Raw genomic sequence first — 19,783 nt, 5'->3', positions numbered from 1 at the left:
TCTTCCATGGTTAGAGAGTAAAGTGTCTCATTGCATCCTGCTGTTTGTTTCTGTCTTTTGCTCCTCCAAATTTTGCAGCTATGGTAGATTAGGATTTCTGTTGGATTATATCATGAGACAGGAGGCCTTTCCAAAGACTTTTTTCCCCAGCTGATACATTAGATTTTCAGTTTATTCACCTGAGATAACAGTATATTCTTGTGTTAGCAGAGCTGTCACACTTCATTTGATAATGCAGAATTTGTTCTTTGGCTTAGTGGATGAGGTGGTTTTGCAAGGCAGTGTAATTTAATGAATTTATCTGCCTGGAAGGTGTCACCCAAAATCTCAGAGAGATCTATCTTTATATATTAGTAGATCAGCCTTGACTCTGGAAGCACCTCTAGGTCACGGTGCATTCAAACCACTTTAGCACTGAGCATGTAAATAGGGAGCCAGAAGCCAGCTCCCAATCCAGCTGTCACACAAGCATGCTGGAGAAATTAATTGCAGGGCCAACTGTGTTTATTGCCAACCAACCATGAAATACCATAACAAGGACCCCTTGTGAGACCATAAATATTGTGCCTTCAATCACTAATGAGGATGACACCACCCAAACCAGAATGTCTATCTCGAGCTCTCTGTCCAGAGAAGGAGGCAGGGCTGCAGCTTCTTAGCAAATCCAGGCAGGTCACTGAAGTGCTGCCTTGTTGTATATTTCTTATTTTCTGAGAGCCTGTTTTGAACCTCGGATCTGATTTGCAGAAGAGCTGAGCATTCACAGCTGGAAGTGAACACCAGCAGCTGCACTTCAAAGGTAGAAAGTGCCAGATCATAGGGCATTACAAATGAGAAGTCCCCAGATTAATGGATATTTTTTCTTATTTAATCCTCTCTCTACCCCATTTCTTGGTCTTTAATAGAGAAGACACACCTTTTCCTCATCTCTAGGGGTAGTGAAGGACTTGGCAACAGCAGTGGAGCTGGGAGAGCACTAAATGTTGCACAAAGAGCTGACTAGAGCACAGGGAAAACTACATGTCCTATTTTATGAGAATTCGTGATTTGGCAAAAAAAGGACATGTTAATTTTCAGTCTTATCTGTATCTCAAAAAATAAGGAGGATTTTTTTGGGAAAAATGGTCATGGGTCTGTTGAAATCTTTTTGTCTTTACTTTTTGTTTAGCCTTTACTTACTTTAGCCTTTTTGTTTGTATTCCCTGTTCCCTTTCATTTTGTAACCTGTTTTTAGATGAATTGATGTAACTCTGTCCTCCTCTTCCCCAAGTTTTTTCTTTCCAGGTTACTTTTCAGGCTCTCTCCCTCCAGGCTGGGCCCAGACTCCTGATGGCTTTTTCCCCTCCAGTATCTGGGCATCACAGGTAGGAAGGACACTGGAGAAAGCCTCCCCTTAATTTCAGTTCAGCTACGGGCTATGGCTGAAATAGCAGGAAAAGTCTTTCTGAGCCCTGGGCTGGTGCACAGCCAGGGTAGTAAAGCACTAGCAAGCTTCTGTTAAGCCTGCACACATGGTAGTTTATCAAACCCTCATATCCTAGCCCCATGCAGGCATGATTTTTTGTTTTCTTAACAGCACTGGGCAAGTCCTTGAGCAAGAGGAAGCCTCGCTGACAAATCTGAACATCTGTAGCGTAGTGGCACAAAAGGCTTCTTGGGGAACCATGCAGTGAAATCAGTGTGTTTTGCCCAGCCCCATTCACAGAAACCACTGATATTTTTTCAATGAAATTGTGCATATATATATATATATATATATATAAACAGCCTGAAGCAGACACGCAGAATGGGAAATTTCAGTCTAAATGAAAAAAAATTGCAAAGGGCAACTAAACCCTGTGGCGGGTTAGGCTGAAATGTACTTTATCTGCTCTGTGCTTGTGTTGCTTTTACTCAATTTATCTGTCTAGACTAGCCTTTTCTTCTGTACTGAACAACTCTTTAAAGGAATACCAAACCCTTGTGAATGTGTAGTGCAAAAAAGAAACATGAAAGAAGAGGGCATTTTAGGCTGACTGCTTAAATACAGTGTCTCTTTCTTCTTTAAATAAATAAACAGCACTGTCCTCTTACCTCTGTTGCAACTACATCTTTTCTCTGTTTGTTTGCTCGCTATAAAATACATTAAAAGGACACAGGATGCTGATGGGTCACATGATCCCAACCCAATCAATTAGCAGCTTTTAAAGATGACTCATTGTTTTGTCTGTAACATAAAACAAAAATACACAGCGAAAGCCCTAACACAGCCTTTTAGAAAAACTCCAGAGATTTATTTTTCCATTTGTGGTTTCACTTTTTAATCTTTCTGCAAAGCTTGAAGCACAGATTGGGAAGAGCTGATACAGTATGTGCATGCAGCAGGCTTTTCCTTTTGCTCCCGCTCACATTACTGCCTCATCTCATCTGCAAGTGCAATTTTAGGGTATACATCTGATTCCCACTCCTTGTCCTGAAACAGCTGGGTTCACCCAGCAAGCCTCAACTTTTGTACAAACAGCCCTGTTTATGTCAGTGAGCGGACTTTTATAAGCAGCAAACAATTTCCTTTGCATGAGTCTGGAGAATACCGACTGTTTGTTTTCATTATGTATTTTGGGATGTATTAAGTCGTGTCAAATCTGTATCTGACTTATGCTTTCAGATGCAAAGAATCTGCAGAAAGGCTGCACTGAAATAAGCTCTCCCTATTTCTTGTGATGTTGATAGTATCCCGTTTTAATTCAGAAGACTTGAAAAGAGGCTTTCTTGATTGTCACTTTGTATTAGTTTAACTTCGAGTCTTGGAATGTATCTTACATGATATTTTCAGCCCTGAAAATCCACTACAAAATAATGTGTCAAAAAAACCCCACAACCTGAGCCCAAAACAAAACAAACAAAGAAAAACAAACAAACAAACAAACAGTTCCTCTCTCGATAAAACCAAACATGAACTGGAACAAAAAGGCATCCCCCTGCAAGATGGCTCTTTTTAACAGGACCAGCTGCCTTCTAGATAACTAAACACAGGAAAAAAATACGTCTTTCCCATGTCTCCTTGCAGATTTCTGTAATTCTTAATCACTATCTTCCTTTTTTTGTAGACACACTAAAACCCATTGAATCCGAAGAGTGGAATAGAGGAAGACTTGCTAAGTAGTGTTAGGCTCCAGATAGATATGTTTTCCCATGTGAAGAAGGGGTAAAAATAGCCCTTGACAGGGGAAGAGCTTATACGGCTTCCTTCGGACAGAATAAGGGAGGCCTACATGTTGAGCACTCCACTTGCTCAAAAGTCTCTAGTCTGAAATCCACACAAGTGAAGGAAAACATTGCCTGAGCTTTCCCTCATCCCTTCTCTCCCCATACTTTTTCTGGAGACCCCAATGCGTTGCCCTGCCTGAGTGGCCCATTGTGGCCTCACATGCTTTACATGTTTTCTTCAATCTAATAAAGAAAGTTTCTCACTGAGCTGCACCATCAATCACCACCTCCTGGAAATTATGTATACTTCATATTCTGCATGAGAAGCAGAAAATTAATAATTCCTTGGTTCATGTATTAAAATATTTATTCTCAAAGTTCTTTCTACCCTCTCTTTTTCTTAGATATGGCAGTGAGTGATGAAAAGGTCTGTCCTATATTAAGGGCTTTTGCAAGTAATCCAGAAATCTACATTATAATAAAATACTGTTTCCTGTGGTGAAGGCTCCTGAAACTCAAAGTACAACACATCTTTTCAGCTGCCATCGGTGTGCATACAGAGCTGACTAATTAGACACTAACAAGCATATTTTGCCTGAATCTATTAGCACACAGTCTGAACCTGAGTGTTTCTGCTAGCAGTCTTGGTGCTGCCTTCCCTGAGCTGAAGTGTGAGCTGCTGATTACAGGGACATAGGTCTGAAATAATGAAAGCATCTTCTTTTCACTCAAAGGCTAATCCTGCTGATCACCTTCCCTTGCTCAATAGATGAACCATATTTTTTATTCAATATGTGGATACTTTACGCAGGGGAAGCAAAACTGCTGTGTCCTCAAGGTGATTTGTATTACTAACTAAACAAGCAATTTAAGAGCTTGGAGGAAAATAGGTATCGAAGGAAAAACATGGGTTGTGATTCAGGCTGAGACAGGGGTGTTGAATGGCAGGTATTCTCTGTGATATTTGGAAGGAAAAATGCAAAACATTTTGTCTCTACAGAAATCTCAGGTTCATTAAGCTGCTCAGGAGACATCAGAAAGCTGCCTTTGTTCACCAGAAAGGGCCCTGTGGCTTTACCAAAGGCCTCTTCCAAGGCACTAATTTGTAAGGACACGTCTCCTGCCTCATGTCAAAAACTTCTGTCTTGCTTGTGGTACTCAGGGCTCAGGCTGCACTTGTGGCTTCTCCACAACCCATTCACAGAGCTGGAGTCCACTTTGCCCAGTACTTCGGTGTCTCAGCTAGAGCAGGGTGACCCGTTAACCTCGACGGCTGTCTTCCTGCTGATCTGAGCAGTGGATTTTCACATTATCCAAGCACCTAAGGGGGTGAAGGAGCCTGCCTTTTTCCTCAAAGTGTCTGCCTTTGTTTCTTTACCTGGCTCTGAAGCCTTAGCCCAGTAAGATTACTTGATATTTTTTGATTGAATGAACACAGAAGCAGTTTAAACAGGAATCCTTGGAAAAGATCTTGTTGGCAGTATTTGCGCCAGTAAATTGTTCCCCTTGTGGACAAAAGCCCTTAAGAACAGAGATGATGGTGTTATTTGCCTACATGTAGGCATCTATCGATATCTGAGCTGTCCGCCCTCCACTCTGTTCATAGCCTTTGCAGAGAAATGGGGATTTCTAGATGTGATTTACTTCATCCTAGCATAGACAGCTGCCTGTGGTTAGAGGAATTGCTCCTTAAACATGCCAATTGTTCTCCAGAGCCTAGGGAGGCAGAGTAGGACGACTGTCCCTAGATGAATACATAGGTGGATGTCTAGGGTTAAGTAAGTGAAACCCAACCAGGCTGTCTTTTTGTTTTGAAAAGAAAGCAGAGGAGGTTTAGCAAGAGTGGAAAACACTTCTGTGGCAACTTAGTGTAACAATGTCCTAGAGAGGTGGCTCAAGAGACGCACTTCTTGCCCTTGTATACTAGTGCAATCCAACGGCTTCCTTGCAGTAAAAGAAAAGTGATGCCAGGCCCTGCTCGTTTAGTTCCCAGATGAATGGGGTCAGGTCTCTCTTTTGTGTGGTTATGAGCAGGAGTCTCCTTGCTTCTTTTTTTACTATCTGCTTTTCCACTGGGCCATCTTTGAAGAGACATTTCTCTGTGGTAACACAGGTCCTGTCCAGTGAGACTGAGCACCTTCTTTGACCAAGTATTTTATTTCTGGGCTACTAAATGTCCAATTAAATTGTCCAATGGTATTTCCTTCTGGTTTTGTTTATTTATTTTTTTTCTTTAATAACGTATCCCCTTCATAAGCAGAACATAACATTTCAGGAGAGGAAGTGCTGTTTCCCAGGAAGAGCTGCTGGCAGCACCTCCAACACCGTCAAGGAATAATGAATTCAATCCAATATGTGTGCATGGCATAGGGTGTTTTATTACCCCTTTGTGTATTTAGAGCCTGTGTATTAATCATCACCTAGAAGCAAGAAGAAAATTGTTAGAGTCTTTTGCGGTGAAGGCTGTGTGTAAAGCAGCTGAGGGCTTTGTGGTATATTGTAGTGGTTTGGAAGCTGAATTAACCTGCATTCGTTTTTTTTTCCTTTAGCACAAACAGCCATGGCTACAGAAATGGATTTCTTACTGTAGAAAAAGAAAAGCAGGGTTTTATGTATTTCCTACCAGATCAAAGTGAAGAGAGCTGTAACTTTTCATCCTTTTGGCATGGTGATACAGGCTTAGGTGCATTTGATCTATGTCATTTGTGGACTCTGGTGGGCTTTTTATTCAAATTCTGTGGCATTTACCTTAACACTGATATGCACTTCTAATAGTGGAAAGCAGAAAAAAAGGAATTTTTTTTTTTTTTGCTGTGGTCCAAAGATGATCTTTAATCTCATCCATGTACCTGTAGAGTAGGCATGTAGCCTGCATACGAGATAGGGTGCAAAATCTGACACCTAAATGTTCACATGAAGAGCTATGCTTTTGCCTCCTGGTTAGTGGGAGGGAGAAAACCAAAAAAACCCACCAAAGGCAAAAAACCCAAATAATCTTGATATGTTTGTTAAGAACATGAAATGTAATACAAAAGTGGCAGGTCAAATCAAACATTCTTTTGGTCCTGTATACTGATTCCGATGCTGATGAGAACTGGAGGCTTAGGGAAAAGTGTAAGAGAGGGCAAGCAATTGTAGTGTTTTCCCCTCATACTTTCGCAGCCTTCATTCTCTTTAAGGTTAGAAATTTTCTGAGCCTGACCAGGGTTTGTTGACCTTCAGTGGACTTCTCCAATCTTTCCAGTCTTCCTTGGAAGCTATATACGCTTTCTGGATCTACAGTTCCTTTATCAAGGAATTCTGCTTGTGAAGAACCACTCCTTTTGATTATTTCGAATTTGCTTCCTATTACTATTATTTCATGTCCCCTAGTCCTACTATTAAATCATCGCATAAGTTGAAGTTACTGGTCCAGCCATGGTTAATTTTGTGTGGAAGGGTGATTCAGAATACCAATTCAGGGGCATTTTAACCAATCAAATACTAAGAGTACTTGCAATTTTCTCTTCCTTCCAAAACATGTTTTGGTGTGCCCTTCTGGACCATTCCATCACAAAACAAACCCTATGCCTAATTACTCGCATTTACCCCTTTTGCTTGCATGCTGTGGTAGCTGCTTACACAAATCAGGACTAAATTCCTGTTTGCATAGCTCTGAGAGCTGTGTTAACACGACACCAGTCTAATGTCATCGACTGCCTGAGGGAAAAGAACCCACAAGTTAGGCCAAACATGTTGGTTGATTGACTGATGGCAATAAAACCCTCGTATGGGGCTACCACAAAGTTCAGATGGTTTGGCGAGGCCCTTTCAGCTGTATTGTCTCACATTTCTCTCCAACTGTCTGTGAGCAGACAATTTAACGAACGCCCGGTCAAATGCATCTTCTGCGGAGAGTGATGCTCCCCTCCCTGTGTCTCTATGTTGTGTTTTGCCACACAAGAACAAACAGCCCAGACATTTCAAAGCAGGGTCATCATCATTGCAAGAGAGCATGGGAAACCAGAATGGCAAATTAGGTCACAGCTTCTTAAGAACGATTCTCCTTCATTAGCCCTAATGCTCTTTTTCATAAATTAAGCTATAAACTCTTAGGGCAAGAGCGTATGTCTTCCTGGAAGCCTGGGGAGTGCCCAGGATAATGAAGCCTCTTTCCTTCTTATGGCCTCTAGGCATCACCATAATATAAATTATGAATAAAATTATTCTAGTTCATGGTCACAGCGTATAGACAGATTCATTCATGTAAGCTGGGAACACAATAATTAATGACTTTTTTTCAAAGAAATTAATAAACAGTAGTCTCAAACATGTAAAGCTCAGGGAGGATGCTCAGTTTATTATCTGAAAATGGAAGACCTTTGCTCATAAATAGGATGTGGGGAAGTTTTCAAAGCTAGTCTTCTTGGGTGCCTGTGGGTCACATTTCCAAAAGCACTTCGATGCCTAAAGGTGCTGGCATGAAAAATTCCACCCCAGGAGTTTTTCTCCATCTTTTGGCACCCAGAGGTACTGGACAGTTGGTTTTGTCATGCTCTGGAAGAAGGCAGCCTCGCTGAAAAGCTAGGCTGCAGGGCTGGAAGCCGAGAGGTGTGGTTTCTCTATCCAGCCACTGACACTGTCCTGTCATGTTAAAATAGGCCATAAACTTATCACACCCCCTCCCGCACCTCATTACTACCCATTTGTAAACAAGGTGCAGTTTTGCTCACTTTCAGAAAGTACTTTAGGATCAGTGAATGATAAAAAGTGACTATTTTCATTCTGGAGCAAAACCCAAGTTCATTGTCCAAGGTCTTGCTATTTCTGCTGACCTTGCCCGCAGATATGCTAAATTGTGAATTACTGCTAACTGTGATAAGGCTTCTCTGGTGTGAACAAATATTCATTAGGAACTTAACTGAAGCAATTGCTTCAGTTTAAATAGCTTAACAGTGATCCAGTGAATACAGATTAGGCTACAGATCCTGTAGTATGGTTTGTATCAATGCTGAAGATACCGAGTTTACATTATTAAATCCCCAGTCTGTTCATTCTTCTTCCCTTGCTGTGGAAAGTCTTTCTGTCTTGAAAAATACTGATTATAGCACCTCACTTTTCTTAGTATGTGTGCACTCATCAGGATCAGCTAGGACTTCTTGCAAAGAAATTCCTACTGTTGCGGAAAACTTGTGTTGCAGGCAGGCAAACTGAATGTGTGTGTATAGTTAGGGAATTAGGGATTGCCATCATGGAAGTGTTTAGAAGGCTGACAGAGCAGGGAAGCTTTAAACATTTGACTTTACTAAATCCATTCATTAAGAACACCGTTTGTGCTCATGGCTAATTCCCACACATTGTTCAACATCATCACTGTTGGTCTTTAACAGCCTTATTGTAAGTCAACTGTGAGGACACAGTGCTGCAGAGATGATGCCTCACAGCTGGCACTGATGGCTGTGGTCTTTCGTGGTCCCTAGTTGCTGAGGTTGGGTGAGATCAGGCTTGAGAGCTCATTGATGAGAGAATCCAGAACTGAAGTGGGCTTGCCTTTTTTCTCTGATTTTTTCTTGCTTATGCCTGATAGTTTTATGCTATTTCCTTCTCTCAAAAAGGAAGAACTCATTTGCTCCTGGTTTCATTTATCTTGTTTTTGGCTTTGCCAGTCATCTTTCTTGTGTATTTGGCAGAATGTCCTGACTATTTGCAGTCCCTTGCACTTTATCCTCTGTCTGGCAACTTTTGTTACTTAGATGCCAGCTACATGCAACTACACCCATCTTTGGTAGTCATGGTGCTCATGTACTTACGCAACATGCTTATACATTGCATCTTGCTGTGCCTTGAGTGTTACAAAATACTTATGTTCTGTTGTTATTTACACCATCCTTGTACATATTTGGGTCGAAGGCAGACGAATATTAATTCTATTCTGATTAATACATTTATAATTTCTAGGTGCCACAGACCTCTGTTTTGCTACACCTGCGTATTTGCAATGTTGTCCACCTTTCTGACCTGCCTTTCTGTGGCACAGCAGGCTTGTAGCCTTTGCTCTCTTACTGTCTGAACACTGGTGGCTGCACTGCGTGGTGACCTTGTAAAGCAGATGGATATTTTGTCAGCCTTTCCATGGCTATTTCTGCAGATATTGAATCTGCAATAGCCTGCTGGGGAAGAAAAGGAACTGTATTCAATGACTAACAAGGCTCTTCATAACTCTGCCTCAAGGACACAGAATCCTTTGCTCTCTCTACGGAAAGAAATTCTGCCAAAAGATACGGTCAAGGAGTGGGCCACATCTCTGGCAATATGATGTAGTGTCATTTGTAAAAATGATGCTTGGATTAACTGGTCAGTTTGTTGCTTCCCCTTTGAACTCACCCTGTCACTTTGATTTGGGAAGCTGCATTTCTCGGTGGATAGAAGGTTTGAAGAATGAGAATGAGATCGTCCTCGACTTTGTCCCCAGCTCTGCTATCTTCCCTCATGTCCCTGAACAAACCACTGTGGATGTTATTAAAATGCTGGAATAATAGTCAGCCAGGAAAAAAATATGTTTTGTATAAAACATAAATCTGTTGGTATGGTTGGTGTTCCTTGAGATAACTCCAGGGAAAGTCATTGATTCTGAGGGAACACAGCTATCCCAACGCTCAAGAAGATGAGTCTCTGGAGTGGCCTTGTGTCTGGTGCCCTCTGCTCCTTGGCAGCCCTCCTGGGCAGGACCACACCACAGATGCCCTAGGGATGTGAAAAGGTATGTGCTGCCCATGCTAGACTTTTGTTCTCCTAACAGCAGGTGAGTCTGATGCCCAGGAAGCCATTGACCCACTCTCACTCTTACCTGGCTCATACCCTCAGTTTACTCATGGAGAGGAAAATCTGACACCTGCTTTATAGCAAACACTTAGGTAAATAAGGCAGCTGCTGTTTATATAGGTGCAATCATTCTCTGAGGTTGTGCTGGATAGTGGGATGGCTGAAATGCTAACTAGATTTTTGCTAGTGTCCTCATCCTTCCTAATTGATGAGGTGTTTTGTCATCACCTGGATGAGTCAAGCAAGCATTCCTGGCCCAAGCTTTTCCATTTACCTTCTTGGACAGTGAGGGAAAGTACCTTGGAATAGCAGCTTGCAAGTAATTGATGGAGTTAAAAGCAATAGAGGTTACTTACAACTAAGGAAAACAAAGTGAAAATGTTTGCCTTTGGGGAACACAGTCATGGATCATATTGAGAACTTAGACAAACCTAACCATGATAGCAAGGTTTTTTTTTTAATTTAACAAAGTGTCATCCTATGCAGTTCACAAAGTGGTGCACCACCTCCTGGGCCCAATGATAGACTCATGAGTTGTTCCTGTGATTTGGGCCTCAGTTTATGGCTCCATTGCAGTTTATTGAACTAGCCATTTAACTACTTAAATATTAAAAACATTCAATTAACTTTCTTTGGATCTATCTGGCACTAAGAAAGGAAAAATTCTAGGGTTTAAAATGTACGACTTGGCATGATTACATGGTGAAATGAATAATGTTTTAATGAGTGATTTGTAATTATTTAATAATTAAAGAGCTCTTAGGAATATTCTTGAACACCCTCTGGAAATCTAAATGGGTATGCTGATTTCATCAAACATTCAAATCTAATCAGAATTTATTTTTATAGCATCATTTTAAACATAGTCTACAAGAACATTGCCACAATAATGCTAACAGAACAGAAAAGCTATAATAGATCTGCTTTTTTAGCATAAGATCTTGACTTTTCCATGCAAAAGATTTTTCTGCACTAATGGATTGCAGCTGAACTCTATTCCAAATCCCACAGCAGCCAGCCAGGTTTCATCAGCGGTTCAGTGACAGGTAAAGGGTGCTTCAGTTTTGGTTTGTAAATGCAGATGAATGGTAGCCTCTTGCAGCAGGGAGAGCCGTCCCATTCACCCCTGCCTGGAAAGAAAGACAAAGAGAGATCACAGAGGAAAACAAGAAGCTGTGAAAAGAGAACTGCTTCACTTCTGACATGAAATCATTCAATCTCAGCTCAGTCTCTGGAAATCCAATTTTCTTTTAATTTGCGTTTCCATAGTATGTACATTGCAGCTTTGGGCAACATTTTAATAAGATGATGTTTTCTCTAGCTAATCCTGGAAATACTCATCCCACAGCAATGGCAGAGGTTCAACAGCAAGGTAAACTTTGTGAATCATAAATCATCCCAGGTTTTTCTTACCTCCAATATTCAGGGTCAGGAAATTTTTTATGTTAAACAGATTGTTAACTAGTCCTCTAACAGCTCTGAAAAGGCATAACAGAGGCCTCTGGATGAAGGTTGTCAGAGATCCATCACTCCATTTAAAAAAATGACCCCTCCAAGCAAAAAAATAACTCCAGAAGCTTAACAGAAACTGCAGGTTGCTATTAAATTCTGAAAGCAGTTTGGTACACTTATATTTGCTGGGATGGAAGGACTGAATGAGGGCCCTCTTCCACATGGACGTCGATACAGTTATTGCTTGTAGGGATATCATTGTCTTGTAGAGCTGCATGAATAATTCATTTTTTAATTCCATATTAGATTAATTTCACTTCATCCCCTCTTCATGAATTCTCCTCAAATAAATTGTAATTTTCTTGAATATATTTGTTATTCAGAATAGACTATAGCACTCATGAGTAATTCATCGCAGGCAGGTGACATTCAGAATTTGAGACATTCAGGATGGACACACAGGTCATTGTTGTGCTCTGTTACGTGGATAAAACCTATAGAATCAAGTTTCTACTTCCAACATGTATTTACAAAGCCGAAATTCACTTGCTTTTACTGTTCTGCAATGCTAATTCTAAATTCACCGTATCAGCAATAACTCCGGTAGATTCATTGGCTGGAATACTTGGAAGTAGGAAGATGCATCAAATGAATTAATTAAAAGAATCCTAATGAAAATATTCATGCAAGTTTTTATAACACCAAGTCTAGTCTAGTGACCTGACATTCTGCTAAACAGAGATTAAACAGAGAACTTATTATCCACCATCCAGCTTCTCCTCTGTGATTTGCACCTAAACTTTCCTTCTTCAGATGATATAATTGGAATATGACGTTGATCAGAGTTTATCACTTCAACTTTTTTTCCTAAAGCTCCCATCATCTTCCCCCATTCCTACCCTCCAAAATGACTGAAAGATAAAAACCATGAGGTTTTGATAACTCTCTAGTTTTGCTGAGACTGAAAAGAATTTCCATGGCTACAAAGGGAAACTACTCACTTGAAAACAAAAGCATTTTTTATAGTAGAAATTTTTGATCAGTTGAGTCATAAAGTTCTTTCAACTGATGTTTGTTTTCATTTCTGGTAATGGAACACTTGCCTTTTGGTAAGTTCCCCCTGTCCAGAACTGGGTTTCCTTCTGTCCCTGAGTAAATTTATGGAGGAATTCATTCTCATCTGCACTGGTGATGCTGGTTAGGTGACCCCCTGCTCTTTTAGTCCAGCAGGTTTTCTGCACAGCGGAGAGGTTTAAATGTAGGAGATGTGAAATGGCTAGAGCTAGGGGTAAGCAAAGAAAAATGTGGAACAAATGATTGGGGAAGGGCCATAAAAGAAAGTCAAAGAAGGGGAAATCTAATAGAAATGGAAATGTGAAGTGACAGGGAAATCCATGGAAAGCTTGCAGTTTCAAAGGGAGGGAAATCACAGATGGAAAAAGAGAGGAACAGAGAGAAGCGTTGCTCAAAAAAAAAGCAAAAACCTGAACAGTGGGATCAAAGCAGCTATCCTGTGATTGTAAGTTGGGCCTGTAGTGTAACAATCACATGGGCTTTCTGTACATCCAGTAGAGAACAGAAGGCATCTCCAGACTGTTATGCACCCAGTGTAAGAAAGGCATTGAGGGGAGGTAGGATGAAGCAGCTGTCACTGGAGGGCCCTGCTGAACAACACAGCCTATGTCCCTCCACCCTTTTGACAGCAAAATGAACCTTACAGTGAAAAGACGAAGTATAAAAAGACAGGTGAGCAGAAATGGAGAGATCAGAAGAATTTGTCCAAAAGGATGCTATTTGCAGTGCTTCTTTCTTGTGTCCCCAGCTAGCTTGGGAATGGAATAGATGGGGACAGTTCTCCACTCTGGATCTCTCCAAACAGACTGGGTCCTCATGAGTTTGCCTTTGCATTTGGTAGGGAAGGATACTCTTTCATCTGCGCCTTGAAGCAAGGGCATGCATTGTACTGGTGTTTAGGGTTAGGGGAAAACTCTTCACCATCCTGAGGCATTTAAATGTCATACACTCTTGTAGACATGGCTCAGGAGGATTATGGCACCCCAGGGCAAACATTTATGGAAGCATTTGTGTTTGGCTTCTGAAAGATACGGCGAGTATTTTTGGTACAGGGCTTCAACTTGCAGGGCTCACCTCTTATAATCTGAGCAGGTGGTAAGGTGAAGTCAGAATGTCTTTTAGCAAGTTTCTCTGGTGCAGCTGAAAAAGGGTTCACTGTTTACAAGGGGTTTGATAAATCACAGAGCAAGGTCCAGCCTGGTAGGCATCATGCTGTGTGTTGTGTGGGAAGCAGAGGGAGAAACACTTCAACTATAATCCATCAGTTTTGTTACAGGACACAGGAACCCAGGAAGCACCTTGACCTCCCTTCACTGGTGTTTTATATATGCCTTATTTTACCACATGAGGAAAATAGACCCCATGCTCAAAATCCTTGACATAATAAGGGAGATAGAAGAAAGGAATAGAAGGTCCAGAAGGTCAAAGTTCCAAACAGGAGTTGGTTAGTTGCTACTTGAGTGTGTCCTGTGGTGAGGCATAATGCAATTAACCTCACCAGCAGCACTGAGCTGAATTTCAAATATTTTTGGTGAACACTGATACACAAGAAGAGAAGCAGAAAGGGAGGAAAAAAGAGTCAGGTACAAGAAAGGCAACTGTGGGAAGTAGGGAAGAAATTATGAATACTCTTGTTTTGAAGAAGCCAGTACCTCAGCTTGAGTCCATGTCATTCTCTTTTGAGTAACAGTGACCTTTGTAACTAATCCAGCCTTTCTGACACAGATTTTGGCAGGTCTGTTTTGTGGATGAGACCTGGTGAGATGGGTTAAGAATTACACTATGTGTAGGATTAAGTCTGCCAAAGATTAGGGGCAAGAACCAGGCATTGCAATGTTTGACTGTGGAATTCTCAACACCAGAAAGAAACATAGAATAAACACAAAAGGGAAGTCTCACTCATCTTTCCAGAAGATGGAGTATTATCTCCCTGTTATCTCTTCTGATTTAACTAAGCTGAGTTCAGCATTTCACAGGGACATTCAGTAAAGTAAAACTACAAAATGAAGGGCAAATGCTAGTAGATATTCAGGGTTTTGCTTCTTTTCCCTTGCCTTCCAAAAAAAAAAAGAGTTAAAATGTGTAAAGCATCAGCATATGAAGAACACTAATTTAGGAGTCAGATGCCATTTAGGTTATAAGCAGAATTATTTTGCTGCTGTCATTACAGGGTCCAGTGGGTGCAGCTGTGCTTCAGCAACCCATTTCAATGTGCAGTGCAATGCATCACAGTTTGTGGATTCTGCTTTGGATCTGCCCTCTGGAGAGACACCAGCAGGTTAGGCAGGCCAGCCCTGAAAGGTGTGCGGGCCTTTGTGCATTCCCAAGACTCTGCAGCAAGTGGTTTGGCAGGCCTGGAGTGTAGTGTATTAGTCCGTCTTTGCTGGGGAAGGCTTGTGTCTGCAATAGTAATAGGGATTTCAGGCTGGTGCATAATGTTGCTTTAGAGAAGTAGTACAAAACAGATCTGTCAGACCTGAATTAAGATGGATTTTTGTTGAAAGTTCTTGGAATTGATTTCTTTCCAGTTTCCTTCTTGGTAAGTAGTCAGCACAGTTGGGTTCAACTTACAAAATATCATTGATTTCTCTCCCCAAACCACAGATGATTCAGCTTGTAATTTCCTCTACAATTATAGAGCAGGTCTCCTTAGAAACTGCTTGTATCCATTCAAAGTTTCATCTTGTGGAAACCACATTTCCCCTCTCTTTGGCCAGATGTGCTTGGCATGAGTCCAGACAAAAAAGGAGGAGGAAGGTACGGTAAATATTCTCCTGCTCCCATTCCCTCTTTTCTGCTTCCTGAAAGGAGGTTAACAGCATTAGAGTTTCATTTCTCTCTGAGCGCTTTGGGATCTCAGACCATCCCAAGCAGTGGGGTCGGCTATGGGGCTCTTGTGACTCTGCAACAGAAATGGCCAGCATGTTGCATAGCCTTTCTTCTGTAAGATAGGACAGGGTGCAACACAGTGGTCATGCTTTCTCTACCCTGATACAGTGTCATGCCACCAAAGGCGAGTCATGCCAAGGTGATTGCACAATTGGCTCTGCCTTGGCTGTCTGTCTTACGTTTCTCCTCATATACAACAACTTCAACAACACACAGGGGAAGTCTCCACCTTCTCTTGGCATCCCCTGTGACCCTTAAAGGAACCCATCCTCATGCAGGGAGTCCCTGTCAGGGAAATTGCTTGGCTTCTGGGTTTGAGAGAGAAACTCAGACAAACCACAGGATCTAGTTTGGACAGATAAATCATAGGACCTAATGACAGTTCGCATGGCTTTGCAAGAGGGAAGTTGTGCTGGGGCAAGGTCACACGCAGAGTGTCTCTAACCTCTGCTCTACCCTCAGTAATTTTTGGAAACGGTCAAGGTAACATTAAATTAATTTTACATTTAGAAAAAAACCCTTCATATCTTCTGCCTTGGTAACTGCAAAGTGGGTCTGTGTTGGCAATGGAGGCAAAAACAGTCCCAGTTTGCCCATGTTTTGATCTTCACTGCGCCAAGAGAAACCCCCAGAGTGATTTAATTTCAATCATTGCAGTGGCTGTGGAGTGACACTTGAGTAAAAGATGTTGAAATCATATGTGTTGTGTGGAAAACTTACATCCATACCAGTAAAGAGATAGAGAAGACATAAGGAAGAGATACAAATGAAGGTGATGCCTCTATAGGACAGGAAGTTGCAGGTATGTATAAATGTGTTTCTACATATAACATACACTTATGGATATGTACGTATAAATATGTAGATACATATATATGTGCACATAAATACACTCACATACACATATGCATAACAGCTATGAAGAGGTAGTAAAACTATGCAAAGAGTATTAAAATCCACCACCTTACTAATAAGCTGAGAGGGATCTAAGAAAAGATAGGGTAAAAAAGAGATAGATACCAGTTTTATGGACGTATGCTCTTCTTCCCTTTTATTTCTTCCTCCTTTTCTGTGTAGGGAAAGAAATCTTTGTCCTTGAGGTATTTATATGATGCCAGCTTTTGCCAGCATGGTTCTTTGTTCTGGAAAATGAAACCACTTCCAGTATTATACCTGAAAGCTTTTGTTGTATGAGTGCTTTGCCTCCAACAGAGATGGGAGGGATGTGGTCTTCCCAATACCTTTGTGTACATTGTTTTAAGTGTCTTTGTGCATCAGGCCCTTAATCTGAACAATTCGTTGAGAAATCGTATGGGTCCGGAGGGCAAAGTCCTGTCTCAGAATGGGAGGCAGTATGGGACACAGCCATCACCCCAGTATTTCAGCCAGCACTGTTTTCTGAGGCTAGACAGGTGTGCGCGTGAAGATTTCATTTATGCAATTTTGTCTGTGTACTGTGGTGTGGATAGGTGCCTCCTCATCCCTGTGCCAGCTGGAGGGCAACACCTAACAGAGACTTTGCATAAACTGTCCCTTTGGGAGCAGATTTTCACATAATGCCAATATTGAGGTCTGCTGGTAAAACAATGTTATGGGACAGAGCTGAGAAGCTTTTCAGGCTCTATTGAATTTTCATAGGTTCTTACCCATTTCTTAAATCCTGTTCAAACACCCTCGTGTACAACAAATAACTTCCCTGGTCCCTTAAAAAAGACTGACGCATAGTGCACATTTGCACTGAGGCACTTACTTAAAATCCAAGTATTTAGTAAAGGGGCTGAAATTACCTCCATTCTTCCTCTATACAAATACAGGCCACAAATACGCCACTAGGCCTGGAGAAATCTTTTCCTTAAAATTACTCTTGACTCTTAATTGGGGGTGAGATATGTTTTGGTGAGGACATACTTTTTACAGACACCACAGACTGGAATCCAGGTCTTCCCTAAGATGGGCCATGTGGGTGGTTTTCAAGAGCTTGCTCAGCAATCACCAAGATCTAAGCGTCCAGCAGCTTTTTAGGGCGCTCTCTCGGAGTCCGCTCTGGGGCATGTCCCCAAGCATGGTGGATGTCTCTTACAGACAGCAACGGGGATTGAGATCTAAAATCACACCAGGGAACTCCTTCTGGATGAGCTTCTTGATGTGCTGTCTGCAAAACTGCACTTGACTTCAGAAAGCTGCTTTGTCTTCCGAGTTCTAAAATGCAAGATGCGTTCTGTTTTTTGCAATGAGCAGCAGTGAATGAGGATTATTGTGCTAATTCTGCAGGAAATAATGGGAAGTAAGGGACCAGAGTTTTCTACCCACTCTTCATTGTCACCACAAAATTTTTGTAAAAGACATCATTTCAGAACGCTTGCCATTTGCAAAACAGCAGTCTCTCCACTGCAGCTAGATGCATCATTCCTACAGGTGCTGATACATTTCTTCAACTCTTTTTGTTTTCTTCTTGAATAATCTGTGAATTAACTGTGATCATCCCTAATGTATCCATTACCTGGCAGTATTGGCTTTTTGTGAACAGCCGTATTCCAAATATTCATGCAGATGCATAAGCCATGTTGTATGCGTCTTTTTCCTGACTCGATGGAATTAATTCTCAGCAGTAGGGTTTCAGATTGTGAAAGAAAAATTTGATTTCTATGAATATCTTGCAATACTTGTTGGAAAGTCACAGTCTCACTCGCTCATTTGCTACTACATTTATGGTAAATTGGTACAGAAAGTTACAGGGGTTCAGGGATCACACCTAAAAATGGGATTTTTAGATTTTCAAGATTGTCAGCAGACTTCACAGCCCACAACTCCCCGATGAAAGTCAGTGGGACACTGTAATTCCATTTCATTAGGACTTAAATGAAATGTTCCGCCTCTGCCTTATTAGCACAGCTGAAGTTGGCTTGTTTGAATCACAAAACATTTTCAGAGGATTTTGCTGGGTCTGTTCTTTCTGCCTTCATGAAGATGTCTGTCTGCTGTCTGGTTCTCATAGCATGGACATGTTCTGCTTCCCAAAACCTCTGCCTGATGTTAGGATGCATGATGCTACTCATTTGCACTCCAGCTCTCAGCAGCAGAGATGGTTTTTGAAGGCTGGGCAGGGGCTTCACAGGAAAAATCAGAGCAGTCAGATGCATTGCAAAACAGAAAAGATGTGGTCATCCAAAAGAAACAGCAGTGGAATGGCTGAGGTTGTGCAAAACACTTAGATCAGTTCCCAGAGCTCTCTGTCACGCTTTGTGTCTCCTCATCCTCTACCCCTGTGTTGCTAGGATATTTGTCAACAGAATGGAAATGATACCGTTCCCGGGGAGAAATAGAATTTAATATTAATACTATCTCCTGTGGTAAAGCGAGAGTGAGTCAGAGCTGAATAGAGTTTGTTTTACATGTGAAGTCTTTCATTCTGCAAGGTAACTCAAAGCACAGCACTGTGAATTTAATGCTACCAACTTGGGTGTCTGTGTAGGCAAACACAGCAGGCTTTATGCATTAAGCAGCAACATGCACTGCTGTAGCCATTAGGAGCAATTTCACTAACAAAGAAATAGGGGAGAAATGCTCATCAGACTCTTTCTCAGTGGGCGGTATTTGGTAAGTGCCACAAGAAGCTTTGAATACACACTGGGCTGAAATCAGGTAGGATCACCTCACTTTAAATGGACTCTGCTTTGTCTCTGTCTTTCCAGCCTTCTGTGTCTTTCTTTATATTCCTTCTCAAAATGAAGCTGTTCTGCTCTCCTCAGCAGTGACTCCTGTGTTCATGCTGCCTTTCTTTCCAAACAAAATAATATAATACAATTTAAAATGTCAGAATTCGATGATACAAAGCTCAAAATGAGCAGCTTTGTCAATTTTTTTAAGTAAGAACTCCACCTTTCCTTTCAGTGTCGTGTCTCATCATATTTGTCCTATGTCCTGCCATGTCCTGATAATATGTCCTAGCAAATGCTATTATAAGTAGCTGGTGCTTCCCCACACTTTAATTCCCTGTGGGGAAGGAGGTTACCTACTGAAGTAATCCTGCGCAGCTCTGCATGCTTGTGTATGGGTATCGCTGCCTGGTCAAACAATCCTGGCAAACGAGAGGCCATGGTTACTTCTGTTCTGCTCTGAGATGCTGCTTTCTCTGTTTGTGGCCAAGCATGGACAGACATAAGAGGAAGGAGGAGAGAAAGGATAGCAGAGCTGGGGAAAAATATGGTGTTTTGTTGATGCTTGCAGGATCCAAGGCAGATGGTCAGTCACAGATGGATGCTTTGGGCTGGCAGGTCAGCCACAACAGCTATCGCTCTGGTTGCTGGCTCCTTTCCCCAGATAACTGTGTGGCCTGGTCAGCTCTCTCTCTCTCTCTTTTTTTTACAGATTTTTCCCAGTC

General features: G+C 41.6%; 1 protein-coding gene across 1 annotated transcript; it reads right to left on the bottom strand.

Moving 5' to 3' along the window:
- Positions 1 to 10,980: 10,980 nt before the first annotated feature.
- On the bottom strand, positions 10,981 to 19,499 carry LOC132318596 (snaclec anticoagulant protein subunit A-like). The gene is given in 6 exon segments (XM_059826391.1): positions 10,981 to 11,117; positions 11,401 to 11,526; positions 12,533 to 12,674; positions 14,166 to 14,196; positions 14,198 to 14,364; positions 19,419 to 19,499. Coding segments are annotated over 6 exon segments (684 nt in total).
- Positions 19,500 to 19,783: the final 284 nt, after the last annotated feature.

The sequence above is a fragment of the Gavia stellata genome, chromosome 1, assembly GCF_030936135.1.
Source record: "Gavia stellata isolate bGavSte3 chromosome 1, bGavSte3.hap2, whole genome shotgun sequence".
In the NCBI taxonomy this organism is placed as follows: Eukaryota; Metazoa; Chordata; class Aves; order Gaviiformes; family Gaviidae; genus Gavia; species Gavia stellata.
The sequence above is the reverse complement of the archived record's forward strand: the minus strand, read 5'-3'. Positions and strand labels throughout refer to the sequence as shown.